Source organism: Bactrocera neohumeralis, chromosome 2 (genome assembly GCF_024586455.1).
Source record: "Bactrocera neohumeralis isolate Rockhampton chromosome 2, APGP_CSIRO_Bneo_wtdbg2-racon-allhic-juicebox.fasta_v2, whole genome shotgun sequence".
NCBI classification, from domain to species: domain Eukaryota; kingdom Metazoa; phylum Arthropoda; class Insecta; order Diptera; family Tephritidae; genus Bactrocera; species Bactrocera neohumeralis.
The window spans coordinates 15,882,490-15,903,187 of NC_065919.1; the positions used below are offsets into that span (position 1 = coordinate 15,882,490).

Below are 20,698 nucleotides of genomic sequence, written 5' to 3' on the forward strand. Positions count from 1 at the left end.
AATGATAGAAATATATATTTAGCATATGTAAATTCTGTTCCCATAAAAGTACTAAAGTGATTTTCTTTTAATTTTATAGTAAGTAATATAAATACTGTTTCAATTCCCCGAAATTAAATGTTAAATAAACAAAAAAAAAATAGTTACTGCAAACAAATCTTAAATTTACCAAACGCACATCACTAATTTCGATATTTCTTTCTTTGTATTTACATTTGCACACCTTAGTAATTAAAAAGGCATAATCCAATAATTCAATAATTGACAACAATTGAAGACAAAATGCGGTATGCTCAAGTTGTGATTGGTCCAGCTGGTTGTGGCAAAGTAAGTTAATTAAAAAATGTAAATAAAATGACACTAACTAACATATTTCCATGAATAAGTAGTCAACTTACTGCACATATATGCAGCGACATGCTCAAGACTCCAAACGTGCAATTGAAGTGGTTAACTTGGATCCAGCGGCAGAACATTTTGATTATCATCCGTTGGTGGATATTCGTGACTTAATTCAATTGGACGATGCAATGGAAGATGAAGAGCTTCATTATGGTCCAAATGGCGGCTTAGTATTTTGTCTGGAATACTTAATACAGAATCAAGATTGGTTAAAATCGCAATTATGTGGTGCAGATGATTCTGACAATGAAATTGGCGGAGAACCAGATGATGATTACATACTATTCGATATGCCAGGCCAAATAGAGCTTTTTACTCACTTATCAATGGGCAAACAGTTAGTACAATTGTTAGAATCCTGGAATTTCCGCATTTGTACAGTATTTCTAGTCGACTCGCAATTCATGGTGGACGGAGCTAAATTTTTATCGGGCACTATGGCTGCTCTTAGTGTAATGGCAAACATGGAAATGCCGCATGTAAATATATTAAGTAAAATGGATTTGCTCAGTAAAACAGCACGTAAACAGCTTGATAACTATTTGGATCCAGATCCGAAAGCTTTGTTGGGAGATGTGGCGCAATATTCGTCTTGGGGACGAACGTATCGTAAGCTTTCTGAGGCAATTGGAAGTTTAATTGAGGACTTCAGGTAATTAATTTATGATCAGAAAATGAACTTAGTTGTAGTAGTAATTATTCGTTAGTATAACCTCGACCACAACAGTTAATTTTACAAAACCAAAAAGCACTTAAATAACTACAGAATAACGACTAAGGAATTAAGAAGGCTGGTCTGAATACCCCTAATAAATGAAATATAGTAAAATTCTGAAATCTTCAAAACGGGTAAAACATTTGCATATAGTTTCTGCTAATTGCATTATTATAATGGTCGGACCGTGAAAAACTGCTTTGCAAATAGTAATTAATATTTATACGTTATTTACCTTGAGGTTATTTGTCATGAGTTTCTTATGGCTAAGTTGATAGCACCACACGAAACTCTTGTGTACTTGTGATGTCATGCTTTCTTAAGAAAATCAACGCAATTGCGCCAAGTGATCACAAAATTACACTTCAATTAGCTGAATTTGATAAATTTTTAATCCGTAAAGTAATATAAAAGAATTCTTCACCTCAGAAGTTTTGAATTTTAATACTAACATTCATTTTAAGGCAAAAGCAAAAATAACAGTAAAAAATAATAAAAATTGGCCATATTGCGGGATATTAAATCCTTTGGACATATTCTTAACTTAAGGTGATAAAAATAACGGTTTATTATTCCAGATAAAGCCGAGTTTTTCGTAAGTAGGATGAGTAATTGCCTTAGTATTATCATTTGTCATCTTAGCAATTCTATCGTTTTACCGAATTTTACCGAATCAATAAAATTTTATTTTGAACTATTGTGGTAACAGTAATTTTATTAACATGAATTGGAGCACTTCCAGTAAAAGAACCTAAAGTCCAAGTAGCTCAAATCTTAATAGTAATCTATGTGAATGTGTTGCATCAGCACATATGTATGTATGTGTATTTGTATTCATAGTACAGTAAATGTGAATTTCCAAGTGTCCAATTTTATTCTTTTAATTTGCGTGTTGGATGAAATGGATGCTTCATGTGAGATAAATCAGGAGGATTTTTCTCGAATTCCGCAATTTCCTGCATTCCACCATTTGCAATTTTCCACAATTCAGGGTTTTCCAGCTTAAATGTTTCGTACCATTTCTGTATCAATGGATAAGGTGACAAATCAAAGTTTATTGCTTCTAAGCACAAAGTGGCTGACACTAAACCGAAATCAGCAATAGTCAAAAAATCTGCAGCAGCATACTTTGTGTTTCCATCTCGCAAATATATTTCAAAAACACTTAAGGCATTATTAACTTTTTTAAGGCTCATATCGGTGCGTTGGTAATCGAAAAATATGGGTGCCATGCTATGAGCTGAAATGGCTGCATAGTAAAAGCCCATGTTGAAACAGAGCCGATGGTTCACAATAGCGCGCTTAGCTGCATCCTTCGGATAAAGATTGTTATTTGGTCCATATTTATCACAAATATACTGCATTATTGCAATGCTTTCGGATAAATAAAAGCCATCATCGTCAAGTACGGGAATTTCTTTTTGCGGATTAAGCTGCAAAATAAAAATATTAGTAATATACTAAAATTAAAGTATCTACAAAATATATTACTTTGGCATATTCCTCGGTCATATGTTCTCCCGCGATGAAATCGATATTAATCAATTCGTAAGAAATGTTGAGAGCCTTAAGAACCATGCGAACTGCTAGCGATGGTGGACCATCGGACACGGCATACAATTTCATCGTCATACTTAATAGAAGAATGTAAATACTCTTTGTTAGATGGTAACTATATTAAGGGTTATTAACAAATTAAAATCTGCTAATTGCATTAGCTTGAAAATTTTTTCCATAATTTGGAAGTTGTAACTTGTTTCGCAAAATTGTTGTTGCATCGCTACCCTATTATATGTATGTACATATATACTTATATCAAAGAACAAGTAAAACGCTCTTAGTCTGATATAAAAGGTACAAAATAAAAGTAATATTATAGTATATGTATGTATATACCACTATCAAAAATTATAAATGGTAACGCCTAAAAAAGTCGGTTATAATATCAAAAATCTTTCGATATATTACAAATTTATAAAAAGTGAAAGCAATTTGGTACTACAAATTTTAAATACCGTTCGAGCACTCTGATGGAAATGCTAAATATAACTGGTTTCAAGTAAAGCCAATAGCCAACTGTTCACCACTAACGAACGAAACATTATTAATGGTCGCTTGATATCTGAATGTAGTAACAAAAGCTTAAGAAAGCTTTTAACATTTTCTAGTTGAATATTAGACGACAAAATCCAGTGTGACGCATTTAAAGTAGGTACTAAGATAGAATTTGAAATTATAATATAGAAATAACAAAAACTTGAAATTAAAGTGTGAAATGTGTGCACAATATACATACATACATATATGTAATTTAATTGCACTTTAATGCATTTATTTTTCAAGTGTCAACTTGAACTGCAATTCATTTGATAATTGCTTTAAAAATTACTCCGGACATTAAAACAGTTTGGTGCACCTGTGTAGGCGATATTCAAATTGTTGCAAGCGAGTGTAATAAATTATGAGAAACCACAGTGCCATTATAAATACACTTACATATTTATATACATATACATATTTTATATTTGAATATTTATCCAGCCAGCGCTGAAAATTCCAGATACTCGATATGTATGTATGTGTGTCCATTCAAATAATAATCAAATAGTTTTTCTTTGCTAATGGGCAATACATATTTCAACTTTGGCTATTTTTGGGTAGGCCTTACTAAATTCAATTTTTCAAAATGATGAGGTGTACTTACCCTATTGCATCTTCGATTTCCGCATCGAAATTGTCTAATCCTTTTTTCGAACTATCTTTTCCCAATATTTTTGTGTATTTCGTATTCAGAGCATCTATTGATGCTGCTGCATATAGTTTAGCGGGATCATATTGCTCATTTTTTATTTCGTTATATAAACGGCGTTTAATATCTGACTCAATCACCGGATGTGTGTGATGGTTAGTTGTACGGAAAACACGAATCTCATTATCCACATTGATTGTGGATACACGACTTTTGCAATTAAGCTCCGGATCTTTGGATTTTATGCACGACCAATAGGTGCGATTATTCTGCGTACTTCTCAAATGGTAAATATAACCATCGACACATAATAATTCGCCGCCCTTCGCTGAACGCAAAGTTGAGACGTTGTTTACATTCATTTCTGTATCGATTGTTAAATTTGTATCTAATAGATCTTTTTGATTTGTCGATAAGTCCAAATAATCTTCGTTTTTAATTGTACTTATGTCCAAATGGTCATCATTACTGTATGTACCTATGTCTAAATATTCAACTTCCATTTCGTCTCCTGCAGTCATCTCTTCCACTAAATCTTGGTATGTAACGTTATAAACAATTTCTCGCTTTTGTAAATCTTCAGAATCATTTGGCATTGCATCTGTGTCACAAACAACAGATATTTTAGGATTCTCACGCATTTCTTCCAAATTTGTAGGTAGAACAGAAGAACTATCTAGGTGATCGTCATCTGAGTCTAAAACGCTAGAAAAACTGGAAACAGTATTCTCACACAAATCCATTGTTGTTGAACTAGTATTAAGAAATTAGATTAAACTTAATATAATGTAAAACCAAGAATTGCGCTTAAATACTAGTGTAATTACCTTTTCGCCGTTTTTTCTTGTTCTGCATCACTAACTTGCTTACTCAGATGTCCAATTCTACGTTCAATGGTTTCTTTCGACCTTTCTACAATCTCCTTAAATTCTTTATTTAATCCATTTCCCGACTCGTTTAGAATATTTTCAGTTTTCAACCCGGCCTTCTCTGCATTTTGCACAACAAAGCTTCTGCACAAGCGCCGTTTAATATCTTGTGAATGATTTGAATGCAAATGTGTCCCGGACACTCGTATTATAATGGGACCCTTATGTGTCATTTCTGTCGTTACCCGAGCATTACATTTGTAAAACTTATCACGACGTAAAAGACATGTCCAATATGCCCGGCCATTGCGTGGACTTCGTGTATCCAAATGATAAATGTAATTATCAAGACAAAGAACCTTATGGCCTTTAGCCGAAGGTAAAAACGTAAATTTTGCTTTATCTAAGTCATATTTTGTGCTGGTTGATAGAGCTGCTAGAGGATCTTCTGAATAGGTGTAGGTAACAGGCTGCGCTTTTGTTCGAAATCGTTTGATTTTCCCTTGGCTATTGCTAGGTGTTTCTGTTGACGCATTTTTTATTTTAGCGTTCAAATTTTCAATTATACGCTTTTTCGGAGGTTTACTTGATGAAGTACCGCTTGCTAATGCGTAATTTTCTGCGATTTCCGATTCTTTAATTCTTTTGAATGCTTTATTTTCGTCTCCATTTTCAGTTAGTACACTTATATTGTTTTTAAGGAGTAGTTTAGTCAATTTGGAAAGGGTATACCCGTCATGACTGTGATATACTATCTGATGCTCCTTTAAGCGATGAGTGTCATTCGTTAAGCACTCTGTAAGAATACGAGTCTTACATGGGGGATTTTGTCGTATACACTCCCAGCGATGAGTACTCGATGTAATGGATTTGGATTCTAAGCGATATAAAAAACCGTCCACTGATATCATTTGGCGACCAAGTGCTGTTTTAAGCATATATAACTTTTGTTTCTAAAAATTTAAACATATTATGGGTTAATAAGCATGCCAGTGTGATAGACTTTGATAAAAGCAATGATTAAAAAAAAAATGTAATTAAAATGATTTTTTTTTCTAAAAGCAATACATTTGATTGAATTGTATAGTACATACATAACTACTTAAAATTTGGGAACATCTAACCAAATGCAGTAACTAAAGGTTTAACTTTTACTTATCATAAATGTAGTACATACTTCGAAATTGAAGAATTTTCCTTGACTTTTACCGATGATAGATTTATCGGAATACGTTTCAACAACTTTATTTTTATTAATTTCCTTTGGAAATATGTCGTCATCATCTGCAGGCCACTCATCAGATTCCGAACCTCCAACCCATCTTTGCCTATTGGAATTACTATCCTCATCTGATAAATGTTCTCTCTGTTTAATACGTTTGCTTTTCAAAGTGCATGGTTTACCAGCCAAATCTGCACGTAGTTTTCGTTCAACTACTTTGGAAATTTCTTTTTCGGAACAGCGTTCATGCGTATGTTCATTCGTTACTCTCACTACCTTATGTTGAGACTCATCACCTTCCACTATAACAGTGGCTATTCTTGAACGGCATGGCTGGTATTTACTTTTCAACCTATTGCACACCCATCGGCATCTTTTATTCCCTCGATCAACAAAATGATATAAGAAATTATCAACACATAGCATATCAACGCCTTTCGCAGACCGCACCATTTGCACTTGCGATATATCCATTTGTGACATATTTCTATTATTGAATTTGAATGTTGATTAAATAACTGTTCTTTTGATTATATTTTGTATCCGGTTTATATATTAACAAAATCCCACTGAACAAAGAAAAATAGAGTGATTTTTGGATTTCTAGTGTGTTACAATTTTGTACACGGCTTGGTAAATGCCAAAAAAATCGTACTCAAAAATGGTTGCAAGAAATCTCCAATTTTAAGTTGGCTGCAATGTCAGAGTTGCCATACTTAAAATATAATAATCTTTGCATAAATAAACTCTTTACACATTAAAAACATGTAATGAACTTTACAAGTTTGATTAATTTCAAGTTATTACTCTATTAAAGTACGATAGATTATATATAAGTATGTGCATATAAATTATTATTTGAAACAAGGTAATACATTAATGCGCTCTGCCATCCAGTAATTTACTAATTATTTTACGTGATTATTATTATTTACTTTCAGTTTAGTAAGATTCGTTCCGTTGAACATTGACGATGAAGAAAGTATTCAGGACTTGCTTCTACAGATCGACAACGTAATACAATATGGAGAAGATGCTGACGTGAAAATACGTGACTTTGATCCCCCAGAGGAAGAAGAAAATGAAATTTTGGATTCAAAAATTCTTTAACGTCAATGCTATTTTAATTATCTCTTTTGTAATTAATAATTTTTCTATTTTGTTTATTTTCTTTTTTAATAAGATATACCATAAATTTTATATTGTTTTTTTACATTTTAATTTACAGTTGACACAGAATATTTTGTAAAATAGTTATACACAATACATTCATTTAAATTCGTTCAGTATCCATGACCAAGTTGCCGTCTTTGTCTTTTAACCGAACCCGTCCATTTGAGTATCGCGTCTCCTGACTTCCGTCGGGATAAACGAGTTTGACTGTGCCATCCGGATATTCACGTCTCTTGTTAAGTTTGGTATGTATCTCTTTTTGACCATTTGGTAACATCAAAACTTTATCACCGTTTCGCATTTGTATCAAATTTGTGCCATCGGCAAAACGCCATTCTTCTAGTTTGTCTCTCTCAGCGGGATTTGTAATTTTCACAGAATTGTCGGGCAAATGAATTTCTATAACTCCGTTCTTATAACGATGTTCGGTTTGACCATTGGGAAATTCTAGAATTTCCAAGCCATCTAGGTACGTCGTATGCCAGGTATTTGTTTCAGCATAGTAATATTTAACAGTCCCCTCATTGACATTAGTCTCTTTAATATCCTTGTTGAAGTATAACATACGGATGTTCATGCCATCCGATGAGATTTTTTTTAAGTTGCCATTGGGATATAAAATGTCTTTACTTCCATCTGGATTAATAATTTCACGTCGATAATTTTCTTCAGGCTCTACAGCGCATTTACTAATCCTTTTTCTGTTCGCTGCCGTTGCTATATCGACGCTATGCGTTTTTACATTAGGCCTGTCCGTTTCTTTGTTAAGATCGCTTTTGCAAATTACAGTATCTTTCGAGGTATTGGAATGACTTGTACTTTCAACAGATTTTACATTTCTACAATTCTGGGTCTCTCTCAATTCGGAAATAATATCGTCATCATCATCATCTGCTAAATCCCCTTCAGAGTCGTTACACCGGTCATCAATATCCAATTTATACAAAGCACATGAATTTTCTGAATCGTTTTTTAAATCTGTTCTGCTAGTATTTCGTGTATTAGGTGGAGCTTTCATTATACGATGACTTTTTCCATTTGATTTTTGTGTAGATGAATAGTGTAATGCCTTCGAGTTCTTAAAGCCAGATCGATTATTTAATTCGAAATATTCAGAGCTTGCATTGCATGTGTTTACATTGGTCTGCAGATAGAATTAATTAAATTATTATTTTTTTAATAATTACTAATTATATTGAACTCGGCTATAAAGGCGTAAGTGGTACCCACGCCAATAAAGATGAATTATATTAAACTACTACAAAGTACGAATATACATACTTGTATGCACATATATCTTCATTTAACTTATTAAAAAGTGAAAAAATTGTTTTACTCACCACTTTTGGCGCTAATTTTGCTATGTTTCTATTGATTTCCATAAGCATTTTATTGTTACCTTCCCTTTCGAGTTTCTGTTTCTCATTTTGTAATCGCTTATTTTCCTTAGTTAATCGTTCAATGTCTTCATATAGTTGCTTTTGATCGCGCTCCATGTTTCTTATTTGCACACGCAAACGCGCCTGCGCAGATGCATGTAATTGCTCCTTTTGTTTCAATTGACTTTGGAGCGTTTCTAATTCATCTTTGAGTCGTGCAATTTCCTTTCGTTCTTTGTTGGTTATAACTTGTTTTTGTACACGCATTTGATGTTCAAATTTACGCCTCTCTTCTTCAATTTTCATTCTTTCATCATGAAGGTACATTTCCATTTGAATCTTATCGTCTTTTAAACGATCCAACGCTTCATTGCGTTCTTGACTGAAATGAGCTTTTTCCATTTCATATTCCTGTTTGGCTCGCAACAATTCAATGTTATTGTTCCGGAAGGAAGCTATTTCCTTTTCCAGCTCTTCTAGACGTAATTTAATTATGTTGCTCTTCTCTTGTAGCTCCTGCGTTAACGCAGATGGTGGCGAGGATATCAACATATTTTGATCTGTTGTTTTGTCGTCGCCAGCATCTTTGCCTAGCAGTGCGCTAAAGAGGGCATCCTTGAATTGATGAAATAAATATGAACTTTTATTTGAGGACGTTTCTTCATCTAATATTGAATTGTTGGAAATTATATCTTCGCCATTTTCATATTTACAAGATGTATTTTCTTCAGAAAAACGGACATGTAAATTCACCTTGTCGGCATGTAATGTGGACTCGTTTCTAGATTCCGCACTTAGGTAAGTTAAAATACCAGGTGTTTGACATCTCTGGTCTCTATCGTCAGTGGCATCAGAAAAACTATTTTCGTCGTCAGAATCGCTTCTTAACACCTCTTCGACAGTAGGTCGCAAGCGACAATCCGCATATCGACTATTTATAGGCATTTTACTATCATTTACTTCATTTTTATCATTATTCATTTTATTGTTTAGGAATTTTCTTACACAACTGGAGTTCATATCTATAGCTCCTTGGTCAGCTTGCCGCTCAAGAAGTTCAAAGATACTGAGATTTTCATCATCATAACAATCATTTCTCCCAGAGTTAGATAAATTTTGCCGTATTTCGTGTATAGGTACGGGTTTCAAATGTTGTGGATTGAGAACTTTTGACCAAGTAATTGCGACATATGGTTCAACTTGATGTTCCGCTACATTTTCTTCAAAATCTTCACAGGATTTTGTTTCTTTAATTTCAGTTTCACCTAGCCGAACATTGGGTAGAGTTATAGAAATTGAAGATGGATCTGCTTTGAGAGGCCTTGTATCTGGTGTAGAACTATTAGGAGGATTTGCATTGGCCAACATTTTATGAAATTGCTTCTCATTAAGATCATGTTTTATTTCATCAATAGAATCCCTTTTATTAGTTTCTATCATTGAATTTTTTTGGGATGGTTTCACTCTAGGAGCTAACTTGCGTCTTTGTATATTTTTAATTTTGGAATGTGCATCGGCATACTTATATCGGGGTAAATTATTTAGTCTCAATGATTCAGGTGAGATTTTATATCGTGCCTTTATGCCCTCTCCTCGTTTAAGATATGGTCTCTTGGGTTTTATATCTTTAACTTCAATTTGTTCGTTGTTGTAGTCAATACTGTCGTAATTTCTTTGATTTGAGAGTTCTCCTTGAGTTTTATTTCTACTTTGAAATAATCTGCTTTCTATTTCTTTGATTTCACTGTCAGAATCAAAATCATCTTTAATTTCGTATTTTTTTAACTGATCCCCTGATGTGTCACCACCGCCTTTGTCTATATTCTGAATTATGTCATTTCCATGTAGGAATCCCATTTTCTCATATATATCCTGGTGCTCTAAACCCAGCATTTTTCGCTGCATATTCTGGCGGTCGTCCAACAGACGTTTCTGTTCTTCCTGCCATTTGCTTAACTTTTCCAAACGCTTTACTATATTCACTTGTGAGTCCAGCATGTTGTTTTTGCAATTGGTTTGCAGCATTTTCAACATAAAATTTGCTGATGGTTAACAGTTTTATCAAAATAAATTGAATTATCCACACTCGTATATTTTAAATTGAAAATGTTATTTATTTCAGTATAGGCAACCTAACGAGCTATTCGATAAATAGCAAATCAGAGATGAGTCTTTGGAAAAACATATTTCTACCGATAAAATATTATTTTGAAAGCTGACAATTTTATAATAATGGTTAATAAAAAAAAAAAAAAACTTTTTTAATTGTTGACATAATGATTCAAATATATATGAGTAGTATTGATGCATTTATAACATAAATAATATTGAAAGGTCATTTAAATTCCTTTTCGAACGAAAATATTCGCATGGAAATTGGTTGCTGGGTAAAAACTACGAATACAACTCTGTACACAAAGTAATTGACAACCATACTAAATATTTCGAACAGGACTGTTTTATATTATTATATTTTTTTTTAATTGTAAAATGATTTATGTATAAAGTACTTAAAAATATTTCCTAAAGTGCAAAAGAAATTCAGTTGAGTTAATTCATTAGAACGTTATGAGCTTTAAAGATTTGGACTTCAGTACTACTCGACGGCTTGTGTTTATCGTGGTTGTTCTACTGACCATATTATTAGCAAAAAGGATATTCAGTGATTTTGAAAAAAATTCTTAAGAAAAACTTTTGGGAAAAAGACGTGAAAAAAATGGCAACAGCGACTAATCGACGGGTTTCATATTTTTACAATCCGGATGTAGGTAATTTTCATTATGGTCCCGGACATCCAATGAAGCCACATCGCTTATCTGTTACACATAGCCTTGTTATGAATTATGGTCTCCATAAAAAGATGAAAATCTATCGACCTTACAAGTAAGAAAGCTTTTTATTTTGTTAATGTTAATATGATATATTATATTTTTAGAGCGAGCGCTCAGGACATGCTTCGTTTCCATAGTGAAGAATATATAGACTTTCTTCAAAAAGTCACTCCGCAAAATATTCAGTGCAATAGTAAGTAATTGAATATTTTTTACGACATATAACATATTTATGTGTATTTTTGATAATCTTAGCCGTAGGATACACAAAATATCTGTCTCACTTTAGCGTGGGTGAAGATTGTCCAGTCTTTGATGGTTTATTTGAGTTTTGCGCGATGTATACGGGCGCTTCTCTGGAGGGTGCCCAAAAGTTGAATCACAATCACAGTGATATATGTATAAATTGGTCCGGAGGCTTGCACCATGCAAAAAAATTTGAAGCATCAGGTTTGAATTAAATTTATGAAACAAAATAATTTTACATTTCTTACAATATTTGCCCTTTTAGGTTTCTGTTATGTTAACGATATTGTGATAGGCATACTTGAACTACTGAAATACAATCCACGAGTTTTGTATATTGATATCGACGTGCACCATGGCGATGGCGTACAAGAGGCATTTTATCTCACGGACCGCGTTATGACTGTATCCTTTCATAAATATGGGAATTATTTCTTCCCTGGAACGGGTGATATGTACGAAATTGGCGCAGAATCTGGGCGATATTATAGCGTAAATGTACCACTAAAAGAAGGCATTGACGACCACAGTTATTTTCAAGTTTTTAAACCAATCATTTCGGCGGTGATGGATTTCTATCGCCCAACAGCCATCGTGTTACAATGTGGTGCAGACTCGCTTGCGGGTGATCGGCTGGGATGTTTTTCCCTCAGTACCCGTGGACACGGAGAGTGTGTTAAGTTCGTTAAGGAGCTGAATGTGCCAACATTGGTAGTTGGCGGTGGGGGCTACACTTTACGCAATGTAGCTCGGTGCTGGACTCACGAAACATCATTACTTGTCGACGAAAATATATCCAATGATTTACCAATGTCCGAGTATTTGGAATTTTTTGCGCCGGATTTCACTCTTCATCCTGATGTAAACTCACGCCAAGAGAACGCTAACTCTAAACAATATTTGGAACTGATAGTGAAACATGTTTATGAGAATTTAAAAATGTGTCAACATTCGCCAAGCGTCCAAATGGTGCAAATTCCCCCAGACTCTATTGATATGGAAGAAGTACGGGTTAAGGAAGAATCTGACCCAGATGTTCGAATATCACAGGCAGAAGACGACAAAATGGTAGAGCCAAAAAATGAATTCTACAGTGGAGATACGGATCAAGATAAAGGCGATACGGCTGAAAGTTAAAATATATTTTTCGGATATTATGATAGGAAAGCTATTTTTAATATATAAAAGTTTATTTTTACTTATAATAAAATTTTTATTTAAATATTCGATGGTTGCAAATTAGTGCTATTAGGATATTCAACTATAATTAAGTCCTGCTAAAATACCTTTCGTTTATAAAACTACATTTATTTATTTTTCCATCTACATTTATTAGGTAATTCGAAAAAAATACCATTTACATCTAAAACCATTATTGCATTTGGCGCAAAATCCGTTTGATATATGTATATACGAACTTGACCCGACGCTATAAGTATCTTGAATGGATAATGTAAACCTATGCAGATATTGAATGGCTTTACCAACCCGTTGTCGTGTTGGCTAAGCGACGCATGCGACGTGTATTGCGATCTTGATCACGTATTTTCTTCTCCATTTCAGCATCCGTTAGTGTTTCGAGGAATGGTGCCCATGCATCAGCATCACTAGGATTACGGAAGGGAACATCTATAGTAGATAGAGGAGCTTCGCTAAAAGCATAAGTACGACAATGCCAAGACAATTGGCCGCGTATGCTGTACGCTATTGCTGTTACAAACTCTCCTCCCAAGCCAAGCTCAGCACATAACTTTATAGCGAATTCCTCGGGATTATTATTCTTTTCAGACATATCCCATTCAACTTGATCAACAAGTGATGTATTTCCCACATGAATATTAAGTTTAACGATAACTCGCTGATCGCAGCTTTCTTCAAGTATCGGAGGTTCATTAGGAAAAGCTTCTATTTGCTGTCGAATGGCTTGAGCAATGGCAGGAACAAAAGGTATGGGGTTTAAATCCAAATCATCGCAAAGTACTTCAGCAAATTGTTCTGGTGTTATCATACTCTCTTCAAATATATACATATAATTATAAAAATTCTATAAATCATTAAAAAAAAAAAAATCAAAAACATACCATTTTTGTTCCATGTGAAGGTATCACGTAATTTTTGACCTTCCAATTCCATGTCCAAACGTATGGGTACTAAACACTCTTTTTGTGCGGCGTTTTCAATGTTTGCTGTTGGGTCGGTATCATCGAAACACATAGGGAATGTACGAACTTTCTTGGTATGAACGCGGTTACGATTTATTGGTGTGGCTTGTGGGACTGCGTCCAAATGACTAGAATTCGGCATAGTGGGCACATATTGTGGCTGCTTTTTAGATTTATTTTCACGTGGTAATGGTGCTTCCGATGTGTTTACAGATATAGCTCGATATCTATATGAATTATCCATTTAAATATACATATATACAGTTAAGTATTTAAAAGTCACTTACTTTTCATCATTTCCTGCAATTATATCGTCTACTTCTACGGCCCGTAGCAGTGATACAGAACTCGCTAATATGTGTGAACTCAATCCGGAGTCTGCTAGCCTTTTTCGTTCTTCATTGGAAAGTACTAACCGCGTCATACCGGGATACTTTTTATAAAGGATACCCCGGAATAAACGCATATAGTTTCCCACTTCAGAGCCGACATAGTAGTATTCACCACCTTCTTCCAGCTGAAAAGCCACAGGCTTGTCTCCATACGTTTGTAACGCCATTTATTAAAAGTGAATCCGGAAAATAAATGTTTTATTTCTTCACTTTACTTCAAAACGCCGAAAACTAACAATAAAACATAAGAAGTGCAATAATGGCGAATCTCAAAAGGGATGCCAACATCAACAAAATATCATAACATTAAATATCGAATTTTAAATTATGCAATGGTTGAAAAAAGAAAGCAAAATTGCTTTATATCTTTTCTGTGCTCTGTATAAGGTTATTCGCCATAATTAATTTAAATTCTTTTACTGCAGTACTTTATGTTATAATACGGTTCAAACTTGGAAACGTTTGTTTCATTTTCTCAGTAAATTTTTTTAGAGTTGCATTGCATTACATTGAAAAAATTAGATACGAAAAAGGAATAAATGATCACCAAACACAAGCTTTTGGTTCATTTGGCCTTAAGAAACTCAGAAATATTAACAGAAATATCTGACTTCAGCACTCTTTGATATAAATGACTGTCTTAACCAATCATGCAGGCAAGTTAATACATATAAATATTTAACGATATCGTTGAAGTCGTTATGCTCGATATTATTTAACACGCTATCGATATTTATCAAACCGACCACTTAAACAGCTGATTGATTAGACATAATTAAACCTTGCTGCAATTTCTTTGATAGTGCAATACCAGAAAAATGTCGCTATTTCGATTATCTTTACGCATTTTAAATCAAAACAAAGGACTAACACGTTTGCCAGTGCTGGGTAAATAATATTAGAGAATAATTTTTCAGAATAAATAATTTTGTGTTCTGAACACATAGATCAAACACGTTGCTTTAAGCGTTGGGTGGCGCCGACATTACGTGAACTTCGTAGGCGACAAAAAAAGTTGGGACCCCAGCTGCCACAACCACGATCCGGTTTTATTGAATGGAATTATCGCGCTGAGTTGTTTGCTTTCGGCAAACGACTACATGAAGAATTTGATTTAGAAATGCTGCAGGCAGCTTTCACACAGCCATCGTATGTGCATAAAGAGCAAGTGCGGCAACGTGATCTTGGTATTGTCGAAACAGACGTAAGAATTAAAGACAACTGTGAATTGTCCGAACGAGGAGCATATTTAGCAAATGAGTGTGTCCGTGCATATTTGAGCCATTCGTTTCCAAATGTTCCTGTGGTTGGTATAAATGCCTTCACAGATTATTTGCTAAGCACTGGAATGTTATCACATATAGCCACACATCTAGGTATGACTGAATTGTTACTTGATGATAATTATCCGCCTGAACAAGAATCCTTGGCTCGTTCATTACTTGCTGTTATCGGTACAATCGAGCAATGTAGTGGACAAGAACAAGCATTTCTTTTTATACGAGATTTTGTATGTACACAAATGAATCAACGCGATTTACTTGAAATATGGGGTATTGATGATCCAGAACTTATGTTGAAGCAAATTTGTGAAGAAAGAAATTTGGGTGAAATAGAACCGCGTTTAATCGGCGATTGTGGGAAAAATACTCTCCTTGCTGCATATCACGTGGGATTATATGCAAATAAAAAACTGATTGGTCGTGGTAAGTTGTAATGTAATAAATAACTTGTTTCAGAGTACAATAATAGGAAACTATATATTTACGTAATTTATGGAGATTTGAAGCAAGTTGTTTTATATTATTTTTAGTATCTTTTGTACATAAATGTTACTAAAAAAAATGTTTGTTTTTAGGTTTTGGTGAAGATGTGGCAACTGCTACAAAAGTGGCTTCCCTAAATGCTCTGCAGGAAATTTTTGGTATACAAGATAACATGCGTCCCCTTAATTTCCAAGCACACCTAAAGCCAGAAATTCGTAATGCTATAGCATAAATAGGCTTAAAATGAAGTTTATTACCTAATCCCTATAGGTCTAAGTCTTTGGAATAAAATGCAAACATCCGAGCTCAACAAACAAAATCTTTGAAATTTATTTTCCGAATTGTTTGAAATGTCTTTATATTTATATACACAAACATTTTGTTATAGAGAAATAATTTATGCACTAAATGTGGACTACTTAAACTTACTACTCTTGTCAACTTGTGTTACCAAAATTAGGCTATGTCAATCTATACCATCCCATCTGTTACCCAACCGTATGTTAGAATAACAATTTATTTATGAAATTTATATTATTTGACGTCGGGCTTACTGTCATTATTCGTTCCAGTACTAGATGATAGCCCAGTACCGGGTTCTTCAGGTTTACTTTCAAGAGAAAAAGGTGGTATTTTACAATCAAAAGTGTGACCGTCTTCACGCTCTAAACGAAATGTACCCCACATGTGACCGCTAGGTGCTTGCAAGCTGACATGACTGCTGTATTGAAATGCCGGAAGACGTGGACTAAGTATTGGCTCTTGACCGACAACGCCACGTCCACGTACCGTTTCTAAAGTGCCTGAAAGGGAGAAAATCCTCCAATGGCGCTCACGTAATTGGACGCTAAGCACACCTAAATTCTCCAAACGAATGCAGTAGCGCCACTAAAATTTAACTATATTTAACATATATTTTTAAATAATACTTTATAGTCTATGCTTACCCAATAAACAGAGGAAGCGGGAGTTTCCCGACAACCCATATAGAACGGTATCACAGTTACACGTATATTATCTGTTGTCTCCTTATGAACATCGCTCAGTTCCAACCAAGGATGGTTTTTTTCCTGCCACGCTTTCAATGTATCTTGTCCCTCGAACGGTGGGTCTTTGCCCGGGACATGAGTTAAGAACTTATCGAAAAGTTCATGTTGTAGGGGCTGTTTTTCTCCCGACGTATATGGCATTATATCGTCGTGGGCAACATAATCAAGACCGGGAATAGCATATAGGCTGCGGTTGGAATCCTGATTTCCCAGAAATGTTACAGCCTCAGTTTGTGCGCGCTTCAAAAAAATGGAAATTTTTAAAACTAAAAAATTTAAATTTATTAGCAATTGATTAGAGGTTTTATTTACAATGTATGGGCAATCGCGTGAATCGATCAGAACTTGGTAGAAGGTGTGAACTTTGCCTTTTACTTCTTTTACAGACGAATCTGTACCACTGGTGGACGAAGATGAGTTGTCACTTTCACCTCCGTTAGTTACATGAGCTTCTGAATTTCCTTGTTCACTTGATGCTTCTCCTATTGCGTTATTTTTACTTTTTTCTGCTGCAATGGCCCCAGTGGACGACTTATCAGCATTCACTCGTTGTTTCTGCTTGCTGGGATTATGTAGATCGCGATCATACACTCGTGCAGACCATGGAAAAAGCACAACCCCACGGTAACCAAATATGCGATGTAGGAATAATTGACCTGTCTCATATTTTCCATCTAGTTTGACTGACTCCAATCGCCCTACTTCAGCTAATCTATATGATATTGGAAAATCATAGAGAGCTATTTGTACAACGTTTGCAATATGTTATGTAATTCAAAGACACCTATAATATGAACCCTTCACTGCATCACTTTATTAAAGGAAAATGCGCATTAATTGTGTTTAGTAAGGAAAACGCTATATGGTTTCATAACGTTAAATGAGCACATGAAAAAATATACTTACTTGGCGAGTTTTGATCCCTGCTGTGAAAATTGCCGAAGTAGAATAATATCACAATTTCCTAAAACTGCTAATGGTACTAAAACCCGTCCCAAATTATTGTTTCTTAACGTTTTAGTAAATAAACTATTCATGTTTTGTGTTTTTGTTTAGTGCTCTTCACTCATCAGCGGTCACAACAAATCGGTTCATTCACTAATAGTTTAGTCCTTTGGGTTAAATGTTTAAGAAATTTTAAAAGTTCTTCTAGACATAAAATATTTTTATGGAATATTTATGAATGCTGTTTTTTTGTGTTTTGTTAAGTTAATGCACCAAATAAAGAAGTTTAAATGTTTTCATGGCTGATTTTTAGCGAAAATACTCCAAAGTTGTCTGCTATAGTTTTTCTAATTGGCATGGTAAAAGTTTGGCAGCACTGATATATTGTTCGCTATACGAACAAGTGAGCAAAACAAAAAGTATTGACATTAAACCAATTATTTTTCAACAAGAGTTAAGGAATAAGTAAGCAGAGGTGGTAAAAATTGTTTTTAGCCACCGATTGCAACAGAATCCAAATAATCAACTAAGCACTCAATTTGGAGGTTGGAACATACATTGCAAATAAAATGGCTTTACCGGCTAAAGTTTTTACACTTTCGAGAAATGGTAAGTTTAAAAATGAATTGAATTGTTTAAGAACTCTATATTTCGCTTATTTTATGTATGGTTGAGGTTATGGGAGTTATGTCACATCTTAGTTCAAGGATAAAATAATTATAATATAATAATGTCCTAGGTCATCGCATGTTTGGAACCAGTCTCCGCTTAAGTGCAGCTGGCAAAGATATAGTAACTGTACCGAAGGGCTATGTCTATGTGAATAATAAAGAGTTGAGTATGGAAATCAATGAGATTACTGACCGCGCAGCAACAACAATGTTTTTAGGAGAACTTTTTCGAGGGTTTGCTGTGACTTTGGCTCACATATTTAAAGAACCAGCCACTATCAACTATCCCTTTGAAAAAGGCCCCTTAAGTCCTCGTTTCCGTGGAGAGCATGCTCTTCGTCGGTATCCAAGTGGAGAGGAGCGTTGTATTGCTTGTAAATTGTGCGAAGCAATATGTCCAGCGCAAGCTATTACGATTGAAGCAACAACTCGTTCCGACGGAAGTCGGCGTACAACGCGATACGATATAGATATGACTAAATGCATCTATTGTGGTTTTTGTCAGGTAATACACAAAAACAATTATTGATAAACTGAGATTAACCTTATAAATTTTTAGGAAGCGTGTCCGGTTGATGCCATTGTAGAGGGCCCCAACTTTGAATTCTCAACTGAGACACATGAAGAATTATTGTACAATAAGGAAAAGCTGCTTTGCAATGGAGATAAATGGGAATCGGAGATTGCATCTAATTTGCAAGCAGATCACTTATACCGATAAATTATTTGAGTTACGACGAGTTAAAGTCCTCAAATTCGTTACATATATTATACTTCAATATAGCTTGAATAAAGGCTTTAATTAATGCAATTATATATATGTAAGACTTTATTATTAATTTTGAGCCTAAATATTTTGTAATAAATGGTAGTTGCGAATTTAATTGACATCACTTATGTCTATTGTCCAGGGCCAGACAAAGATTTCTCCATAAACTTCTTTTTGGCGAAACAAATCCACCATTTATTGGGCTTTCCATCTTCACTGTTGAATACTTTCTCGCAAACACGATTTCCGATTTCATGTCGCAGTTGTAAGAAATATTGACGCATTAAATCTGAAACCGATGTTTGTATTTAAATATCAATGTTTGTTTAACAGCTACTATAACCGCTGTTTATAACTTACCTGCTTCTTGTGTATTTTGTGGTCTAGCATAAACAGCATTTAATGGGAATCCAGCATCTCCAGGAATATCAAATTTTGAAATAGCTAAACTGTACATTTCTTGTGTGCCTTGATTTTTGTTGCTACAGCGTTGTAAGCGCTTCAAACATTCGGTGATATATAGGGTAATGTAAATGAGAACGCGATCCACTTCAGACTGAAAAATGTAGTTTGTTACTTTCTTATACATATGTATGTACATATATACGAAAAATAATATCGAGTTATTACCTTTATCTCATATGTACGGAAAAAAACATTTGCTTTGAAGTAATATAGTGACTCATCAATGATATCGTTTTCAATATTGGCACTGGGAGCAGGTCCACGAGCTTGAGTGCGTAAAGGCAATATAGCCATATTTCCAACCACTTGGGGAAATTCCTTAATCTGTGAATGGTAGGCCTAGAAAATATTTTAATATATAAACAGTACATTACTTTGTTTCTTTTTATATGTTGGGTTAACTGACCGCACCCCGCTATGCTTTAAAAGGTTTTTATATCAGTATATTTAAGATATTATATTTACCGGCATGTCCGCTGTATTTCAATTTTGTATTTGATCGGTACCTAATTTAATTTATAAGCAAATATTTTGAAATTATTGAAATCTTGGTTTATATACGAATGCAGAAGTCTAGGCAAATATTGACAATTGCCTTAAGTCAAAGAACGTCTTTTTATTTTAGTTTTTCTCTGCTTAAGTTTTTACTCATCTTTTCGTCGAATTCTCTTTTCGTTTTTGAACTTGTGCGCACTGTTGAGTTCTGTCATATTTGAAACTTATGGATGATTTACATACAATGTTCGAAGCTTTTATCAAATTGTTCAAGGGATAAATAGCATAAAATATTGGAAATATTGTGTTGGCACTTGTTATTTTATAAAGTGCTTTGCATAAAGAAATTAAAAAGTTTAAAATTAAGTATTCATGTGATTGTTAGTTGCACCACGCTT

At 34.3% G+C, this 20,698-nt stretch overlaps 9 protein-coding genes across 12 annotated transcripts; 4 read left to right on the plus strand and 5 right to left on the minus strand.

Moving 5' to 3' along the window:
• Window positions 1–197: 197 nt before the first annotated feature.
• LOC126761099 (GPN-loop GTPase 3) lies at window positions 198–7,157 on the plus strand. Of its 2 annotated transcripts, none has more exons than XM_050477035.1 (3): window positions 198–327; window positions 390–1,054; window positions 6,899–7,157. In XM_050477035.1, exons 1-3 carry the CDS (start codon window positions 283–285, stop codon window positions 7,065–7,067), a joined length of 879 nt encoding a protein of 292 aa, XP_050332992.1. In that variant the 5' UTR covers window positions 198–282; the 3' UTR covers window positions 7,068–7,157. The 2 variants fall into 2 exon arrangements, with proteins under 2 accessions (XP_050332992.1, XP_050333003.1); XM_050477046.1 differs by having other exon boundaries at window positions 216–327; window positions 387–1,054.
• Window positions 1,813–6,599, minus strand: LOC126761025 (glutathione S-transferase 1-1). Of its 3 annotated transcripts, XM_050476905.1 has the most exons (5): window positions 5,913–6,599; window positions 4,694–5,688; window positions 3,822–4,619; window positions 2,609–2,750; window positions 1,813–2,550 (listed from the first exon to the last, which is right to left on the minus strand). In XM_050476905.1, exons 1-5 carry the CDS (start codon window positions 6,438–6,440, stop codon window positions 1,990–1,992), a joined length of 3,024 nt encoding a protein of 1,007 aa, XP_050332862.1. In that variant the 5' UTR covers window positions 6,441–6,599; the 3' UTR covers window positions 1,813–1,989. The 3 variants fall into 3 exon arrangements, with proteins under 3 accessions (XP_050332862.1, XP_050332871.1, XP_050332880.1); XM_050476914.1 differs by lacking the exons at window positions 3,822–4,619; window positions 4,694–5,688; window positions 5,913–6,599 and adding an exon at window positions 3,133–3,236; XM_050476923.1 differs by lacking the exons at window positions 3,822–4,619; window positions 4,694–5,688; window positions 5,913–6,599 and adding an exon at window positions 3,014–3,123.
• Window positions 7,153–10,649, minus strand: LOC126761019 (centromere protein J). Its single transcript, XM_050476892.1, has 2 exons — window positions 8,471–10,649; window positions 7,153–8,274 (listed from the first exon to the last, which is right to left on the minus strand). The coding sequence occupies exons 1-2, from the start codon at window positions 10,541–10,543 to the stop codon at window positions 7,231–7,233; spliced, it is 3,117 nt and encodes a 1,038-aa protein (XP_050332849.1). The 5' UTR covers window positions 10,544–10,649; the 3' UTR covers window positions 7,153–7,230.
• Window positions 10,650–10,835: 186 nt separating this feature from the next.
• LOC126761063 (histone deacetylase 3) lies at window positions 10,836–12,810 on the plus strand. Its single transcript, XM_050476989.1, has 4 exons — window positions 10,836–11,392; window positions 11,445–11,533; window positions 11,596–11,790; window positions 11,852–12,810. The coding sequence occupies exons 1-4, from the start codon at window positions 11,226–11,228 to the stop codon at window positions 12,721–12,723; spliced, it is 1,323 nt and encodes a 440-aa protein (XP_050332946.1). The 5' UTR covers window positions 10,836–11,225; the 3' UTR covers window positions 12,724–12,810.
• Window positions 12,811–12,869: 59 nt separating this feature from the next.
• LOC126761080 (SWI/SNF-related matrix-associated actin-dependent regulator of chromatin subfamily B member 1) lies at window positions 12,870–14,406 on the minus strand. The gene is made up of 3 exons (XM_050477012.1): window positions 14,036–14,406; window positions 13,668–13,975; window positions 12,870–13,599 (listed from the first exon to the last, which is right to left on the minus strand). The coding sequence occupies exons 1-3, from the start codon at window positions 14,305–14,307 to the stop codon at window positions 13,067–13,069; spliced, it is 1,113 nt and encodes a 370-aa protein (XP_050332969.1). The 5' UTR covers window positions 14,308–14,406; the 3' UTR covers window positions 12,870–13,066.
• Window positions 14,407–14,891: 485 nt separating this feature from the next.
• LOC126761091 (39S ribosomal protein L44, mitochondrial) lies at window positions 14,892–16,225 on the plus strand. The gene is made up of 3 exons (XM_050477022.1): window positions 14,892–15,028; window positions 15,088–15,846; window positions 15,999–16,225. The coding sequence occupies exons 1-3, from the start codon at window positions 14,959–14,961 to the stop codon at window positions 16,136–16,138; spliced, it is 969 nt and encodes a 322-aa protein (XP_050332979.1). The 5' UTR covers window positions 14,892–14,958; the 3' UTR covers window positions 16,139–16,225.
• LOC126761071 (polymerase delta-interacting protein 2) lies at window positions 16,206–18,213 on the minus strand. The gene is made up of 4 exons (XM_050477001.1): window positions 17,862–18,213; window positions 17,268–17,667; window positions 16,854–17,195; window positions 16,206–16,794 (listed from the first exon to the last, which is right to left on the minus strand). Exons 1-4 carry the CDS (start codon window positions 17,990–17,992, stop codon window positions 16,441–16,443), a joined length of 1,227 nt encoding a protein of 408 aa, XP_050332958.1. The 5' UTR covers window positions 17,993–18,213; the 3' UTR covers window positions 16,206–16,440.
• A 150-nt stretch (window positions 18,214–18,363) lies between these two features.
• Window positions 18,364–19,387, plus strand: LOC126761126 (NADH dehydrogenase (ubiquinone) 23 kDa subunit). Its single transcript, XM_050477076.1, has 3 exons — window positions 18,364–18,509; window positions 18,640–19,076; window positions 19,131–19,387. The coding sequence occupies exons 1-3, from the start codon at window positions 18,470–18,472 to the stop codon at window positions 19,290–19,292; spliced, it is 639 nt and encodes a 212-aa protein (XP_050333033.1). The 5' UTR covers window positions 18,364–18,469; the 3' UTR covers window positions 19,293–19,387.
• On the minus strand, window positions 19,378–20,438 carry LOC126761135 (actin-related protein 2/3 complex subunit 3). Its single transcript, XM_050477089.1, has 4 exons — window positions 20,271–20,438; window positions 19,971–20,144; window positions 19,701–19,896; window positions 19,378–19,629 (listed from the first exon to the last, which is right to left on the minus strand). Exons 1-4 carry the CDS (start codon window positions 20,274–20,276, stop codon window positions 19,472–19,474), a joined length of 534 nt encoding a protein of 177 aa, XP_050333046.1. The 5' UTR covers window positions 20,277–20,438; the 3' UTR covers window positions 19,378–19,471.
• Between the last annotated feature and the right edge of the window lie 260 nt (window positions 20,439–20,698).

Excerpts from the sequence above, each read along its gene's own strand:
- LOC126761099 (XM_050477035.1), top strand. The coding sequence starts at position 283 with ATGCGGTATGCTCAAGTTGTGATTGGTCCAGCTGGTTGTGGCAAA. Across the intron at positions 328-389 it reads GTCCAGCTGGTTGTGGCAAA|TCAACTTACTGCACATATAT; the intron begins GTAAGTTAATTA and ends ATGAATAAGTAG. Across the intron at positions 1,055-6,898 it reads AGTTTAATTGAGGACTTCAG|TTTAGTAAGATTCGTTCCGT; the intron begins GTAATTAATTTA and ends ATTTACTTTCAG.
- LOC126761025 (XM_050476905.1), bottom strand. The coding sequence starts at position 6,440 with ATGTCACAAATGGATATATCGCAAGTGCAAATGGTGCGGTCTGCGAAA. Across the intron at positions 5,689-5,912 it reads GAAAATTCTTCAATTTCGAA|AAACAAAAGTTATATATGCT; the intron begins GTATGTACTACA and ends TTAAATTTTTAG. Across the intron at positions 2,751-3,821 it reads GAAATCGAAGATGCAATAGG|TATGACGATGAAATTGTATG; the intron begins GTAAGTACACCT and ends TCTTCTATTAAG.
- LOC126761019 (XM_050476892.1), bottom strand. The coding sequence starts at position 10,543 with ATGTTGAAAATGCTGCAAACCAATTGCAAAAACAACATGCTGGACTCA. Across the intron at positions 8,275-8,470 it reads CAAAATTAGCGCCAAAAGTG|ACCAATGTAAACACATGCAA; the intron begins GTGAGTAAAACA and ends TTCTATCTGCAG.
- LOC126761063 (XM_050476989.1), top strand. The coding sequence starts at position 11,226 with ATGGCAACAGCGACTAATCGACGGGTTTCATATTTTTACAATCCGGAT. Across the intron at positions 11,393-11,444 it reads AAAATCTATCGACCTTACAA|AGCGAGCGCTCAGGACATGC; the intron begins GTAAGAAAGCTT and ends TTATATTTTTAG. Across the intron at positions 11,791-11,851 it reads AAAAAAATTTGAAGCATCAG|GTTTCTGTTATGTTAACGAT; the intron begins GTTTGAATTAAA and ends TTGCCCTTTTAG.
- LOC126761080 (XM_050477012.1), bottom strand. The coding sequence starts at position 14,307 with ATGGCGTTACAAACGTATGGAGACAAGCCTGTGGCTTTTCAGCTGGAA. Across the intron at positions 13,976-14,035 it reads ATTGCAGGAAATGATGAAAA|ATATCGAGCTATATCTGTAA; the intron begins GTAAGTGACTTT and ends TAATTCATATAG. Across the intron at positions 13,600-13,667 it reads CTTCACATGGAACAAAAATG|AGAGTATGATAACACCAGAA; the intron begins GTATGTTTTTGA and ends ATATATTTGAAG.
- LOC126761091 (XM_050477022.1), top strand. The coding sequence starts at position 14,959 with ATGTCGCTATTTCGATTATCTTTACGCATTTTAAATCAAAACAAAGGA. Across the intron at positions 15,029-15,087 it reads AACACGTTTGCCAGTGCTGG|ATCAAACACGTTGCTTTAAG; the intron begins GTAAATAATATT and ends CTGAACACATAG. Across the intron at positions 15,847-15,998 it reads TAAAAAACTGATTGGTCGTG|GTTTTGGTGAAGATGTGGCA; the intron begins GTAAGTTGTAAT and ends GTTTGTTTTTAG.
- LOC126761071 (XM_050477001.1), bottom strand. The coding sequence starts at position 17,992 with ATGAATAGTTTATTTACTAAAACGTTAAGAAACAATAATTTGGGACGG. Across the intron at positions 17,196-17,267 it reads CACGCGATTGCCCATACATT|CGCGCACAAACTGAGGCTGT; the intron begins GTAAATAAAACC and ends ATTTTTTTGAAG. Across the intron at positions 16,795-16,853 it reads CCGCTTCCTCTGTTTATTGG|TGGCGCTACTGCATTCGTTT; the intron begins GTAAGCATAGAC and ends GTTAAATTTTAG.
- LOC126761126 (XM_050477076.1), top strand. The coding sequence starts at position 18,470 with ATGGCTTTACCGGCTAAAGTTTTTACACTTTCGAGAAATG. Across the intron at positions 18,510-18,639 it reads TTTTACACTTTCGAGAAATG|GTCATCGCATGTTTGGAACC; the intron begins GTAAGTTTAAAA and ends ATAATGTCCTAG. Across the intron at positions 19,077-19,130 it reads TCTATTGTGGTTTTTGTCAG|GAAGCGTGTCCGGTTGATGC; the intron begins GTAATACACAAA and ends ATAAATTTTTAG.
- LOC126761135 (XM_050477089.1), bottom strand. Across the intron at positions 19,897-19,970 it reads TCCGTACATATGAGATAAAG|TCTGAAGTGGATCGCGTTCT; the intron begins GTAATAACTCGA and ends TACATTTTTCAG. Across the intron at positions 19,630-19,700 it reads ACAAAATACACAAGAAGCAG|ATTTAATGCGTCAATATTTC; the intron begins GTAAGTTATAAA and ends CATCGGTTTCAG.